This window comes from Ursus arctos, unplaced genomic scaffold (assembly GCF_023065955.2).
Source record: "Ursus arctos isolate Adak ecotype North America unplaced genomic scaffold, UrsArc2.0 scaffold_25, whole genome shotgun sequence".
Classification (NCBI taxonomy): Eukaryota; Metazoa; Chordata; class Mammalia; order Carnivora; family Ursidae; genus Ursus; species Ursus arctos.
The window spans coordinates 30774192-30788508 of NW_026622930.1; the positions used below are offsets into that span (position 1 = coordinate 30774192).

At 38.9% G+C, this 14317-nt stretch overlaps 1 protein-coding gene across 1 annotated transcript in view; it reads right to left on the bottom strand.

Moving 5' to 3' along the window:
• SLC39A9 (solute carrier family 39 member 9) overlaps positions 1 to 14256 on the bottom strand; it is a 52827-nt gene extending 38571 nt beyond the window's left edge. Inside the window, exon 1 of the mRNA XM_026519650.4 lies at positions 13470 to 14256. Within this exon, the coding sequence (XP_026375435.1) occupies positions 13470 to 13565 (96 nt within the window). The 5' untranslated portion in view covers positions 13566 to 14256. The remainder of the gene's footprint in view (positions 1 to 13469) is intronic.
• Positions 14257 to 14317: the final 61 nt, after the last annotated feature.

Consider the following 14317-nt stretch of genomic DNA (forward strand, 5'->3'; position numbering starts at 1 on the left):
CACATGTGGCTCCTTGCTCAGCAGGGAGCCTGCTTCTCCCTCTGACTGCCACTCCCCCTGCTTGTGCGTGTGTTCTCTCCCTCTCTGGCAAATAAATGAATAAAATCTTTAAAAATTATTTTAAAAATTATTTTTATTTTATTAATCTTTAGATGCATACTTTAAAAAGAGGGATACTAGCTACCAAAGTTATCAACACAGAATCCACGTTTAGGAACTGGAAGAAAATGTAAAAAATGATCCTCTTGGGGTGTCTGGCTGGCTCAGTTGGTTGAGTGTCTGCCTTTGGCTCGGGTCATGATCCTGGGGTCCTGGGACTGAGCCCTGCATCGGGCTCCTTGCTCAGCGGGGAGCCTGCTTCTCCCTCTCCCTCCCTTTCTCTCTGTCAAAAAATGAATAAGTCCTTTTTAAAAAATGATCTTCTTTTGATATACAGATGATGAATCAAAGGCCAAAGGTGAAAAATAATTTGCTCAAAGATCCCATGGCTAGGCTAGTTAGTGCTAAGGACATGATTACATCTGACAATGCACTCTGTTGCCCTGTACATTCCAAGACAATGTTCATCACATGGCACAATACATACAATTCATTATACAAAATTTACCTCTGAAGAAAGGTAACATTCAATCATACAACCTCTTTAAATAGTGTGAGCCAGCAGAATCCCTAAACAACATCAAGAGGAAAACCAAAATTATAATTAGTTATAACTGTTCTCTATTGACAGTTTCTAAAGCTCCATGGCAAAGCAGAAGGACAATGTACCAAGCTTTTCCTAAGGTTTTATTTCGTCAATGTAGAAGACTATTCTTTATTCTGAGATTATGTCCTACCTGCTTTTTCATCTTAAAATGTTCTCTCTTAAAAACTGATGGTGACAACAGCTTTTATTTTTAGTGTCCTTACTTTGCAAAATTAAAAGCAGGCAATCCTGTGTCAGTTTTCCCTATTATCAAAAGTATTACTGGTCTGTGAAACCCAAAAGCCTGGAAAACCCTGACCTCCAGTGTAAACATGAGATCTGTATTATAATATCATAAACAAATGTAGAAACAAACAATTTGAGGAAATGTAAGAAGAGATCAAGGTAAACGTGAGTAAATCATCTGTAGTTTTATAAAACCTCTTTGGAGGAAAGACAGTGTGAGCTAAAATTCCTACATTATGTCCTAGTTCCTTTTGAAATTGAGTAAAGCACATTTATTTACCAAAGGAAGTTAAACATCCACTGAATACTATGTTTGTCCTCACCCCACAATTGTAAGTTCTGTGAGGGAAAAGATTTTTGTTTTTAATTTACTGTTCAATGCTCAGCAGTTTTTAGGACAGAAACTGGTATATAACAAATTCTCCCTAAATATTTACTGAAAGAATGAATTAAATGCCCAGCACCATGCAAGGCCCTAGGGACTTGGCATCCCCCATTTCACTGGCTCTAGTATCAACAGATACACAAATGCAGTGCAACTTCTTTAGGCCCGGGATATAGGCCTAACATATTCCTTACAAGTGTAACCATATCAAGAATCTTCAGTGGTTAGCTGCTTTGGATTTATGCTTTAGCTCAAGGGGTATTCAAGTACATATAATAAAGAACCATAATGGGATTCCATTATCGTAAATGCGAAGCAATGCTGTCATTTGTCTCGTTAATGCAAATATCTCAAACGACATCTATTCTTTTTCCCAAGGAGCTCAGAACCTAGTTCAGTCACTACTTCGATCTTCAACAAAGCAATACAAAGATTATTCATCCTCCATAACTTTTATGAACTAGGTAAATGTCTACTAACCTTCTCAGGGTGACTAATACTACAGAGGTAACACTTGTAATGACAAAAAGAATCAGTAGTCAAAAGATAAGCATCAATGTCACGGGTTGTGGCTCCCATTTTTATTTTCTAAAAATGTCTTAACTACCTAAATTATTTTAGATGCAATCTCATTTGTTTCAAGCACCAGAGATGTGGTCCCGTGTTATTTGCATAGCTGTATTTTTTCACACAGCTTCACAACTTGGGATTCAATCTCAAAACTGTGTATATGTCAAAGTTAAAATGCTGACAGGTTCTCTCCTTTGCTTATGGTAAGTCACTATAAGGATGTATCTGAATGAAGAACTACAAATTCCAAGTGTGGTTAAAGATGAAAACAGAGCAATAGCTTCTGTCACAGAAGTGACATATTTGCTCAAGAGAGGCAAGAACTATGCAGTGCCATTGGTTCTACGTTATTTCATTCTATGGTCTCACAGCTGCAACCTGATTGCGCCAAAGGACTGACCAGATGTATTAATTAAAACAGCTTGTATTCCATGCCATTCACCATCAGCGTAAAGCTTTGAAATCAGTTTAATTTTCTTGGCAAACACCAACATAAATGGTTTTTCTTTCCTTGCTCAGAGAAAAAGTCAATAAATTGTTTCGTTTGATGAAATATAAGCCAATAATTGAAAAGCTTATAATATTTAAAACAGTTTATTTCAATCCCCCTTGTACCATGCTCATTTTGGTACTGACAGCATGAACTACAGTTTTCTAAAAAATTAAAGATGCCTCTCTTATTATAAGACTGCTCCCTTCAAAGCTCTAGGCACTGAAGAGACGAAAGATCCTAGGGTACACAGTAACTCACGTTCATGCAACAGAGGCCATCTCCATATTCTTACAAACCTACCTCAAGGAAATACTTCTTACTGTCAATTTAACTGCTGTATTACCTGCTGTTAGTTGTCAGGAATAGGTAATGAAAAACACAAATGTGAACTTTGTTCTTCAAGTTCTGACAACTGAGACAAGATGCCCAAAAGTTTCCTGCCTCTAAGTTGTAGCAGTGACCCTGAGTAAGTTCAGCATCCTCCTCTGGAAGAAGGGGATACGCCCGACACTATCACTATTATCATACAGGAGTGGGACATCAGCACCCTTAGCACAGAGCAACGGTCATTATTACTTATCTCTAACATCATTAGCAGCATGCAGAAAGGGCTTCTAAGCCCCCCCTTCACAAGAATAACAACTCAAACCCCAGATACTTGGATAAAAATTCAACAAACAATGCTCTGATATTTGCCATTTTTCCAGGGGCATATAGGCTCCCCCTTTCCTAATTCATTTGACATAGAGATAATAACAAGCAATACTTTATTACTGCCACTTCCTCCAATTCTGGAAAACAAGACTAATTTTTTTAAGAGTTTTTCCAAACATAAAAGAACAAAGGATAAATGGAAATCCCATAAAACTGTTCAGTGTGACTACAAAAACAAACACAAACAAAAACCCCCTGGGAAAGAACCTGGGAAAACACTGGTGATACATATTATATTATTTACATGTATGAAGTTTAACTGACCTGAGAAAATTAAAATAAGAAAAATACATTTTCCTTGGGACTCCTGGGTGGCTCACTCAGTTAAGGGTCCAACTATTGATTTTGGTTCAAGTCGTGATCTCTGGGTCGTGAGATCGAGCCCCATGTAGGGCTCATGCGGTGCATGGAGCCTGCTTAAGATTCTCTCTCCCTCCACCCCACCCCCCCTAAAAATTATTCCTTCATCAAATTAGCAAAGTTTAAAAACTTAACAATAATAGTACTCAATGTTTGTGCGAATACAATGTCATTTGCATTTATTGGAAAAAGATGCATTTTTTTAAAAAATCTCATAATACAGACTGAGAACCTTCTTAAGAACATTGGTGCCCTCTGACCTTGTCATTCTACTCCTAAGGAAATAATCTGAAATATGTTCATAGCATTAGACACAAAAACATTCATTCAACACTTTATCATGGCAAAAATGTGAGAACAAATTAAATACACAGTAAGAATTTCTATGCATAAAATAACTGAGTGTAATTAAAACATTAAAAAATGCCTAGAACACATTTTTAGTAATAAAAGAAATGCTTATGTTATACTATCTGGTAAAAGAAGGGAGAATGAAAATTACACATAAAACATAATTAATCATGTTAAAAATGCAAACAAATAGAAAAAAAAAGAATGGAAAGAAATAAAAAATGTTACTAGCAATTCTCACTGGACAGTGGGATAATAGATGATTTTATTTTCCTTTTACAGATTATCATATTTTCTAAATTTTCACAAAGAGCCTCTATTACACAGCCAAGCTTTAAAAAAAATTTTTTTTTTTGTTTTTTTTTTTGTTTTTTGTTTTGTTCAGGGATTCTTGGGTGGCTCAGTTGGTTAAGTATCTGCTTTCGGCTCAGGTCATGATCCCAGAGTCTTGGGATCGAGTTCCGCATCAGGCTCCTTGCTCAGTGGGGACCCTGCTTCTCCCTCTGCCTGCTGCTCCCCGCTTGTGCTCTCTGACAAAATCTTAAAAAAAAATTGTTCATTTATTTAGAGGCTGTACAAATAGCGGCTTTGAACTTAGTAAACAGTATCCTCATCTATAAACAGGGTAAGAATTCTTCCTTCTCAAGGTTACTGTTAAATCGATACAGAACTTGACACATAAATTAACACTGTAGCTATTATTACCATTAATTATTGCAATGTGGTCAGATTAGAGAGCACACTGCCCTTAATATTGTACACTTGGAAATGTTTTCCCCTTTATTAAGTGGTTCTAAACAACCGCACTTTGACGTTCTGTAATAATTTGAAATGTTTTCCAGCCTCCCCCTCTTGTCATGTTGTGATGTATTTCCTCTACTTGCTCCCCCACCCTTCTAAACAACCACACTTTGACGTTCTGTAATAATTTGAAATGTTTTCCAGTCTCCCCCTCCTGTCATGTTGTGATGTATTTCCTCTACTTGTTCCCCCACCCCTTCTAAATTTGCCTTTTCTAGTTTTCAAAGAGCTTAGAAATCAGTCCAGCCCAGAGGTTACAGACTGGCAACTCATAAACATGGGTTTTGGGGCCCACGGAGTGATGTAACAATATTTGACTTTGCAGCCAAAATGTAAAATTCAAAACATTTCATGTAAAAACCCTGATTTCCAGCTTCTGAAAGGTAGGATGATTTGGCCACACCAAGACACACGTTGTTCAGATGACCACAGTTCTCACCACTCCCTCATGACTCCCAGGCACCGACCCTCAAGCTCAGCTACCGGTTATCGTGGCACTTCAACTGTTGTATCTTACTCCAGGCCTGATTCACTGTTCAGCCTTAGTGGTTATTGACTTTTAATACCCATTACCTAGTTGTATTAGTCAGGGTCCAATCAAGAAAGAGAAATCGTAATTTGAACAGAGAAAGTTTACAACAGGCGACAGAATAATGAGAAATTAACTAGTAGGACAGAACTCTAAAGAATGTAAGAATAGCAGATAAAAGCAGGAGTGCCTACTGTAGGACTGAGGTAAGAGTGGTCAAGGAGAGGGTCCTATGTGGGCAGAGAGCCAACCGCTGCTGGAAAGGGCGTGGCTGGGGCTCAATTAAGAGCAGTAAAAGGTTCTGGGACCAATTCTGATACCTGTGTGTGTGTTGGGGGGGGGGTCCCCTCACCAAGCAATGCCGGGACACCAGTTGGGCGTACCACAATCCAACTTAATTCTAACACTATCTGCTTGGAGACATCAGATCCCACAGGTTAAGGGTTCAGTCGTGTAAGACTGCGCCCCACCTTCCTGAAAGAAAACTTCAACTGCCTCCATTTTGACCTCAACCTTTCTAACTGAGCAAATTCTTCTTTTCAGCTTATTTATCTCTTAACTGTGGCAAAAGACCCTGCAGGCAAATCATTCCCTGGCAGGAACCAAAACTACACCCTCGAACAGTAAGGGTTTCCCTGAGCCAGCAACACCCTGTATAACTGACCCCAAAACAGTGACTGACCTGACTGTCTCCTGCTCACCCGCACGGACTCACTGAGCTTTGTCCCACATTTTCCTCATATACACCTGGACGTATTTTCAGCACTTTGGAGAGACCATCTTTGAGCCATCAGACCGTGCGTGGTCTTCCTGGTGTTGGCCTCACTGACATAAACTCCTTTCTCGTTTCACCATCACTCGTCTCTCTGCCTTCGGATTTTGTCAGCAGTGAGTGGCCGAACCTGCTGTGTCTGGGACCCCCCAGAGCCGGGTGTCTTGTGTCCCTGCGCCCCGACTACATTCAGACACTAGAGCAAGTCCAGGTTGTCACCTATGTTTCTGACTGACTGACCGCCTCTCCTTGGGTTTGATTCATCTGCTACAGTGGTTCACAGAACTCAAAGAAACATTTTACTATTAGATTAATTGGTTTATTATAAAAAGGTATAATTCAGATACAGGCAGATGGAAGAGATGCACAGGGCCAGGTATGGGGAAAGGGCGCAGAGCTTCCATGCCCTCTCCAGGCGTAAAACTCTCCCAGCATCTCCATGTGTTCATCAACCTAGAAGCTCTCTGATCCCTGTCTTTCTGGATTTTTTATGAAGGCTTCATTACATAGCCAAGATTGATTAAATCACTGGCCACTGGCAATTGATTTAACCTCTGGCCCCTCTCCCTTCCTGAGTGGGAATGAAGGTTCCAACCTTCCCATCACATGGTTGGTTCTCCTGGCAACCAGCCTCCAACCTTAAGTTACCTAGGGGCATTCTAGAAATCATCTCATTCACATGGCAAAAGACACCTTTATGGCTCTCATCACTTTGGAAATTCCACCAGGTTTAGGACCCTTGTGCCAGAAATAGGAAGACCAAATCTATATTGATTATAAAGCACGATATTAGAGGCAAAGAAGATTCTGTGGTGCCACACTGGTGGAACTTGCTGGAAATCTGCACTCTTGGCTGTTGGAGAAAGCTGTTCATGGGAATGTATCTTACTGGAGAGACTCACCTATCCTATAAAACCACCCAAGGCAGGGTGGTGCCAGTGAGTACTGACTGCTGGGTGCAGAGAAGTATGTGTTCAGCAGGAGTCTACGGCTTGAAAACCTGCCTGCAGCGCGGGAGCTGGGCCCTGGAGAAGCCCGGCTGGAGGCCAGAGAAGCCAAACGTGTATGCTGCAGGAGCCTGCACTGGGGAAGCTGGGCACTGGGGAGGCCGGCTGCCTGTGCTGTAAGAACTGTTGCCAGAGTAGTTGCCAAGGAGCAAGCATGGACCAAGAAGGAAAAACCCCTCCTCTTACAACTTCTCTCCAGTATCTTCTACTGTGCCAGCTGGCAAAGGAAAAATACTTAAAGGGCCCAGATCCGTTTCTGCAGAGTAGTCAATGAGGAGTAAATTTGAAGCTGAGAGGCAATAAATTGATAACTGGCATACTAACCTACCAGAATTACCAAAAAAGATACAGAGAAGCCAAGTGACAGCCAAGAACAGAAGAGAGCAAGTAAAATGCTTGCTCTTCAGGCTACATATTTAGCCACTCACAGACTTTTCTGGTGGACAAGTTCTACACAAAAGAGGTGCTACCAATAATCTCCTTAATCTCTATTATAATAATTAATATTTATTAAGTACTTACCATGCCAAGCATGTTCTATTATAATCACCTCACATGTATCAATTCATTTAATCCTCACAACAATCCTATGAAATTATTATGTTCGCTTTACAAAAGCTCAAGTAATTTGCCCAGGCTCACAATAGGCAGCAAATGGCAGAGCCACAATCTGAATCTACATAATTTAGCTCCAGAATCTATACTCTTCTTTTTTCTGTATTTCAATTCAACTTCATTAACATACAGTGTAGTATTAGTTTCAGGGGTAGAATTTAGTGATTCATCAATTGCATATAACACCCAGTGCTCATTACATCTAGTGCCCTCCTTAATGCCCATCAACCAATTACCCCTTCCCCCACCTACCTCCCCTCCAGCAACCCTCAGTTTGTTTCCTAGAGTTCAGTGCCTCTTATGGTTTGCCTCCCTATTTTCATCTATTTTTCCTTCTCTTTCTCTATAATCATGTTTTGTTTCTTAAATTCCACATGAGTGAAATCATATGGTATTTATCTTTCTCTGACCAACTTACTTCGCTTAGCATAATACCCTCTAGGTTCATCCCACAATCTATACTCTTAAACACAATGCTAAACTGCTTCACTACAAAACCCATTTCATTGTTTCATTTTTTGCTTTTAGCACCCATCCTGTTTCCCCAATTTGCCTTCGTCAAATGCATGAAGAATTAATGAAAGAACCATACAAGGTGCAGAAGGCAGGGTATAATTTTTTGGTTATTAGAAAACTGACCCCCAGAGAAATATAGGGCTTGCAAAAGATAGTATGATGTACTTACCTAGTAGCTAACCCCTGAGACCTCATCACTTAAAAATCCATATAACTGGGGCAGAAGAATTTCCAGAGCAACCGATAGCTATTTCTATTTTATTTTATTCTATTTTATTTCAGTAAAATTAGACATTCAGTATTAGTATTTGAGGAGGATTGAGACTTCTAGAATTCTGTCATAGGTTTTAAGAAATACTTGTACTTACACTTAGCATTACTGCTTGTTACCTGGAATTCCAAACTGAGCTATAGAGGATCTTAAACCTTGTTATCATTCAACAAAGTTGTACTTCTTCTACAATTAAAGGAAAGGTTGAGACTGTCACATACAGAAGCATTTCAGGTCTTCTTCCCTCAAAAAGGAGGTGACTTCTTGAACATCACAATTTAGAACTGACTTGACTATGAAGACATCAAGTATGAAAATAATTTTGGACAGTTCAAAATGGGAACTGCTTCAGATTCTAACTTGGCAGGTGTCATTTTAAAGGACATCTAAGACATATTCCATTCTTTCTTAAAGGTTTCAATGCTATTTGAAGACGGTTTACCTCTGTAGTTTCAATTCTGCTACACTGACAAAACACAAGGTAGGAGATATACTGGGGAAGGTAGAACGTCAGTGATGTTAAAGATATTTTTAATTTGGGGAGCTAATGGAGATAATGTTAGTGGTGTTAGACATTCCTAATTTGGGGAGCTAAGTTGCCAATTTAGATCCATGGTATTTTCATTCCTTCTTTACAGTGTTCATCAGAAAAAGAAATATCATCTAACAGTCAAGTGCTTTGGATTGGTAATCAAACTGACTTAGTTTCAAATCCCATTTCTACCAGTGTCTACCATACTCTCTGAGCCAGAGTACACACATTTGTAAAGTGAGGTTTAACAGTCTCTACCTCACAGTCTCCTCCTGAAGATTAAATAAGACAATGCCTAGCACTACACAGAAGGAGCTCAATAAGCATTAACTACTATTAATATTATTAAGCAGGTAAGTTTCAATAACACTTACCCATAGAATATCCTAGGGAAAAGAAAGTTTCTCAGGAAAATATTCAATCAGGTTTTATCTAGATTTTATTTGACCCAAATACTTTTATCAAGCAAAGATACTTATGAAACAATAACCTTATAAGACAATAATCTGAGGAAAGGCAAAATTACCGACTGCTTTCCAGACATGGGTAAATTAGAATGCAAAGTGTAAAATGTTTGAATTTAGAAATGAAATCCCACACAGGCATAACATTAACATCTACTTGTATTACCGGAAGAGAATAAAATGTTAATATACCAGAGAATGCAAAAGCCCTGAAAAATGCAACTCTGTCACATCTACTTCAAAAAGAACCAATTGTCGGAGAAGAGCATACTGACTGAACAACTTTGTTCTTCAGACACAAATGTTTGATTTGTTAGTAACTCAAAGCCCCAAAGATATCTATTATTGAATGAGTCAGTTATTATAGTTAGACACAAAACAAAACTTTTTAACACATGAAAAACAAAACAAGGCTTAAAATGAAAATTAATGAAGAAAAGAAAGGTAAATATTAAGAAAAATACTATAAAGCACGGAGACTAGAGAAGACTTGGTCTCTCCAAATGGAACATTCATTGTGAATAGGAACGCCAACCGCCAAACAAGACCTTTCAGATCCCAAATTGTTGAGAAGTTTCTGGTAACTGGAGAGGGAGATGGAGGACTGTACCCATTATTAGAAGTCTGTTCCAAAATAAAGGCTTAAAAATTATAATTTTGAACAAAGTTCTAAAAATGAAAACCTTAAAGAAGTTTTCAGAATCAGTAAGGAGAACAATCCTCAACATTTTCTAAAGTTCTTATTATGTTCCAGAATTCAGTCTTGTGCTCATATTAATTCATTACATCCTCACAACAATCCTATAAGGTCATTTAAAAGAAGAGATTTTGATGTTAAATAGCTTGCTCAAATAGTGACACTGATTCTGAACTACACTACCTGTCCCAGACCGTTCCTGGGAAATTAGTGCATTACTAATACCTTGAACTCTTTATTGAAGTGAGAGCAGCACTACTTTCATCTGCACACTTATGGGTCCGTACTATTTTGACACATGAAGAATGTGGCATTATAATCCAAACTGGTCTGCAACAAGGAAAGGATGAAACTGAGACAAAGCCTTCAAAAATTTTTATAGAATATGAATACTACAATTATAGGAGTAACAGACATGTGTTACTGGGGAGTATGTCTATTAAATATAATAACACTACATTTGGGCTTACATCTTGTATGTCTTTTTTTCCATTTCATTTTCTTAGTATTTAACTTTTATAAATATATTGGTCTGCAATGCAATGGAAATTAAACTAGTCATCTACCAGATAGTTGGAGGAGCACTGCCCTAGAGCTCTGGCGCAAACAGCCTGCTCTCTGTTACCAGCTCTGTGACAAAGAGGAGACATGCTTAGGTAAGTAACAATCCTCAGGTAATCAATCTATAACCACGTTGGTCATGGTTACGTTGTAACTTCATTCACCAATCATCTGCTAAGTGGGGTTAATTTTAGGTAACATTAAGTTGTAGATTCTCAATCTACGTACGTAGCTTTATCCTTTAGAGTCAAAGACACTGCTCATTACCAACTGAATCTAACATCCTAAGATAGTGCTAAACTAGTGGTTCCAACTCCTTTACCACACGGGACTTCCTTTGTGTAAGTATGCTTTGGCCTCCTTTACAAGTTTAGTTTTCCTCCTTCCCATATGCTGAAGAAGAGAGTATCTTGATAATCAGTTACTCGTAAGTGCTTTCAAGAATCAGAGATTTCGGGGCGCCTGGGTGGTGCAGCGGTTAAGCGTCTGCCTTCGGCTCAGGGCGTGATCCCGGCGTTATGGGATCGAGCCCCACGTCAGGCTCCTCCGCTATGAGCCTGTTTCTTCCTCTCCCACTCCCCCTGCTTGTGTTCCCTCTCTCGCTGGCTGTCTCTATCTCTGTCTCTGTCGAATAAATAAATAAAATCTTTAAAAAAAAAAAAAAAGAATCAGAGATTTCTCTTCCTTTGTTTTAGAAATCATTTAGGCATAAAGGCAAAGTCACCAGGTCAAAAAGCAAGGAAGAAGTTACAAAAGCATCAAGAAAGTTGGTTTGGGGGCAAGGAATGTTGAAGAAAGTGACAGATCAATGTCGCATAAACCTCTTGATTGGTCAGGTATAGCAGGTAGGCACCACTGCTGCCGCAATTTTCAGGTTATTTAATTTTAACTCATTTCTAAATACTAATCCTGCCATAATTAATGGTTTTTTTGAACTTTTATCCCTGCTCTGAGAAATTCTGAGGAAAAAAAAATATTGAGTGGCAAAACAGCAGCTAGATTAAGAACGTGAATAAAGAGTGTATCTTTTCATATACACGAAAGTGAACTGCAAAATAAATTAGATTTATTAGTCTCTTTATTTATAATAACACCAGTCCTTAAGAAAAGCCAGATTTCCTTAAAAAGTAAAGTTGTTTAGCCAATGTAGGAGCTTGGGGAGCTATTTTCAAAGGGTAGAAACTGTGAATGAATTTTATTTTTTACAAATTTATGATCTCACTAGTTTCATGATACATCAATCTATAATAATATAATCTGTCTAGAAAAAATGTTTAATTTCTAAAAGACAGAAAACATCGGTTGAATTCTAAAATGTCTAAGTTATATATAACTTCCATTTTTATTCTAACAGCTCAAAATGCACTGTTGCTGCTGTAGTAATAAACAGATATCTTGAATGTGATTTACAGCATTTGAAGGCCTACAGCTGGAAAAGACCACTGTCAATTCAAAGAGCCATAAATGACATGTCATACTGATTATCTTTATTAATGCCTTGGTTAATTACACCACACATGTACACATTCGCTTTCAGCGAAAAAGAATATAGCAGATCCCTGCATACTGCAAAAATCACTCAAGATAGTTCAAGAAAATACTGAAATTGGAAAAGTTCTAAGCACTTTACAGAAATACAGTTTTGTTGAGTTCTTGTTTGAATTAATTATAATTTCTGATAAATGTCACCTCAATCAGTTAAGTATACAAACCAACTTAAATCTCACAAATGTCACCCGTAATAAGGTCAATTAAAGTCTAATGCAGTTATAAGAAAATATGGTTCATGTCAGAATAAAGCAGGCTCAAAAGAACTGGACAGGTGGCCTAAGTAAGTGAAGGAGGCTTCACAGCCAAAGAGGACTGTGACAATCTACTGCTACTCAGCTCTAACCAACTGTTGTCTTGAGGAAATACAGACAAAAATCAGTAACAATAATAAAAATAAATACTCTGCTATCTAACAAAGTAAGTCTGTGGGGCTAGTTTTGGTATGACTACCAGTTTGCTCTTTCATGAAGTTCTTTAAGGACTGGCGGTGAAACTGGGCCTATTTTACTGCTGGACCCCAAGATACTCATGAAAACCTGTTCCTTTCAAATGTAGTAGTTTTTCTCCCTAAATCTTTTGAGCACTGTGCATGCTGTGAACTCTTTATGAAGAACTTATCTGCATTTTCATTGAACAATGCTTTCATCTTTCTTCCCCACTGGTTAATGTTTGTTCAAGTAATGACAAATGAACAAATTAACCCAAATGTCAAAACATATTAACAAAAAATTCATTTCTAAGCAAAGATTTGAAACAACTTCAAATATCCATTCCAATGCCCTCTTTCTTTAAAAGGAAATGTGAGTTAACTAACAATCTAATTTAATTTAGTTTTTTTCTTTATCTTCATTCTAATACAAAAAATTCAAATCACCAGATAACTTTTTTGGATTCTAATCCAAAAAAACTACTTTCCACCAAAAAACTATGCTTCATTTTCTCAAAAAGAGGAGTTATACTGATTTCTATGCATACGGACAAATGATATTCTCCATTTATGTTTCTTGATAGCAATCTGGAACCTCAATTCCTTGGAACCTCTAGGAATCAAAATAATGTTATGATGCCTCTTTCCAGGAAAACGCACAGAGCCCAAAATTTTTGTATGCAATTTCACAAGATTCAGAGTACCCCAGGATCTCCAGTGGATCCATCCACCCCAAGTTAAGAACTCTAGTGCTTAAAACGAGGTTTGTTTCTATTATGAAATGCTATGTATCTTTTAAAGATAGCCTTCCTTAGTAAGACCTTTAGCTCTGAGATTAATTGGTCAAGCAACTTCCCTTTACAACTGTCTCTATTTCCTAGCAGCCATCCTGACAGCTGACAGAAAATTGAGAATTTCTTACCTCAGAGAAATTAACAGCCAAGGGAACGATTCCAGCCACGTAACATCCCACCAACATAGCCAGAGACAGCAGACTAATGGAAATGAAATCATCCATTCTGTCCTTTATTTACCCACCGCCACCAGACTACAAATTTTCAGTGGCTTCAAAGGGTCCTTAGGTTCTTAAACGCGTGTGGTGATTCCAAGAGAACAAGTGGACTTTCCAGTTCTTTCGTCCTCCCCACCAGAAGATGTGTTCAGGAAACCCCTTTCTCTGGAACGCACCTGGAAATAGCCCCTTTTTGCTGATATTAGCACCAGAGAGACCTTTTAGCAATCTGAGGTCCCAGCCCCTGCGTTTTCAGATGCCAGTCACTGGATTCCCTACGGTTAACAGTTAAAAGGTATGCGAAAGAGCGATTTCTTCAGTCTTCGGAACTGTGGCACAATGGGCACACTCCCTCTACAACGTCCCAGGTGGCAGCAGGAAAAGGAGGAAAACACAAGCAAACTTGTTCGTTCTCCCGGCGCCCCTACGTCCCTGGGGCAGTACCCCCCAGGCTGGGACCAGCCCACCAGTCTCGGCAAACTCTCCTCCGAGTCTAGAATGGGGAAGGAGTCCTGCAGGTCTCTAACGATGGGCTCAGGGGTTCAGCAGCGAAGCTGATACGAAGCTGTCTCTGCTCTATACCCGATGCTGTCCATATTACTCCACTCCGCTGGGCCTTGACCCGGAGCCACCGATACTACAGCTGCCATGGCCGCCAAGTGGCACCTCTTCATTACATCCACTTCCGGATTGCTTCACCGCCCCCTCCTTTAGAAGAGTACTTCCGGGTTACAACCGACCTATGGCCCGGGATTCTT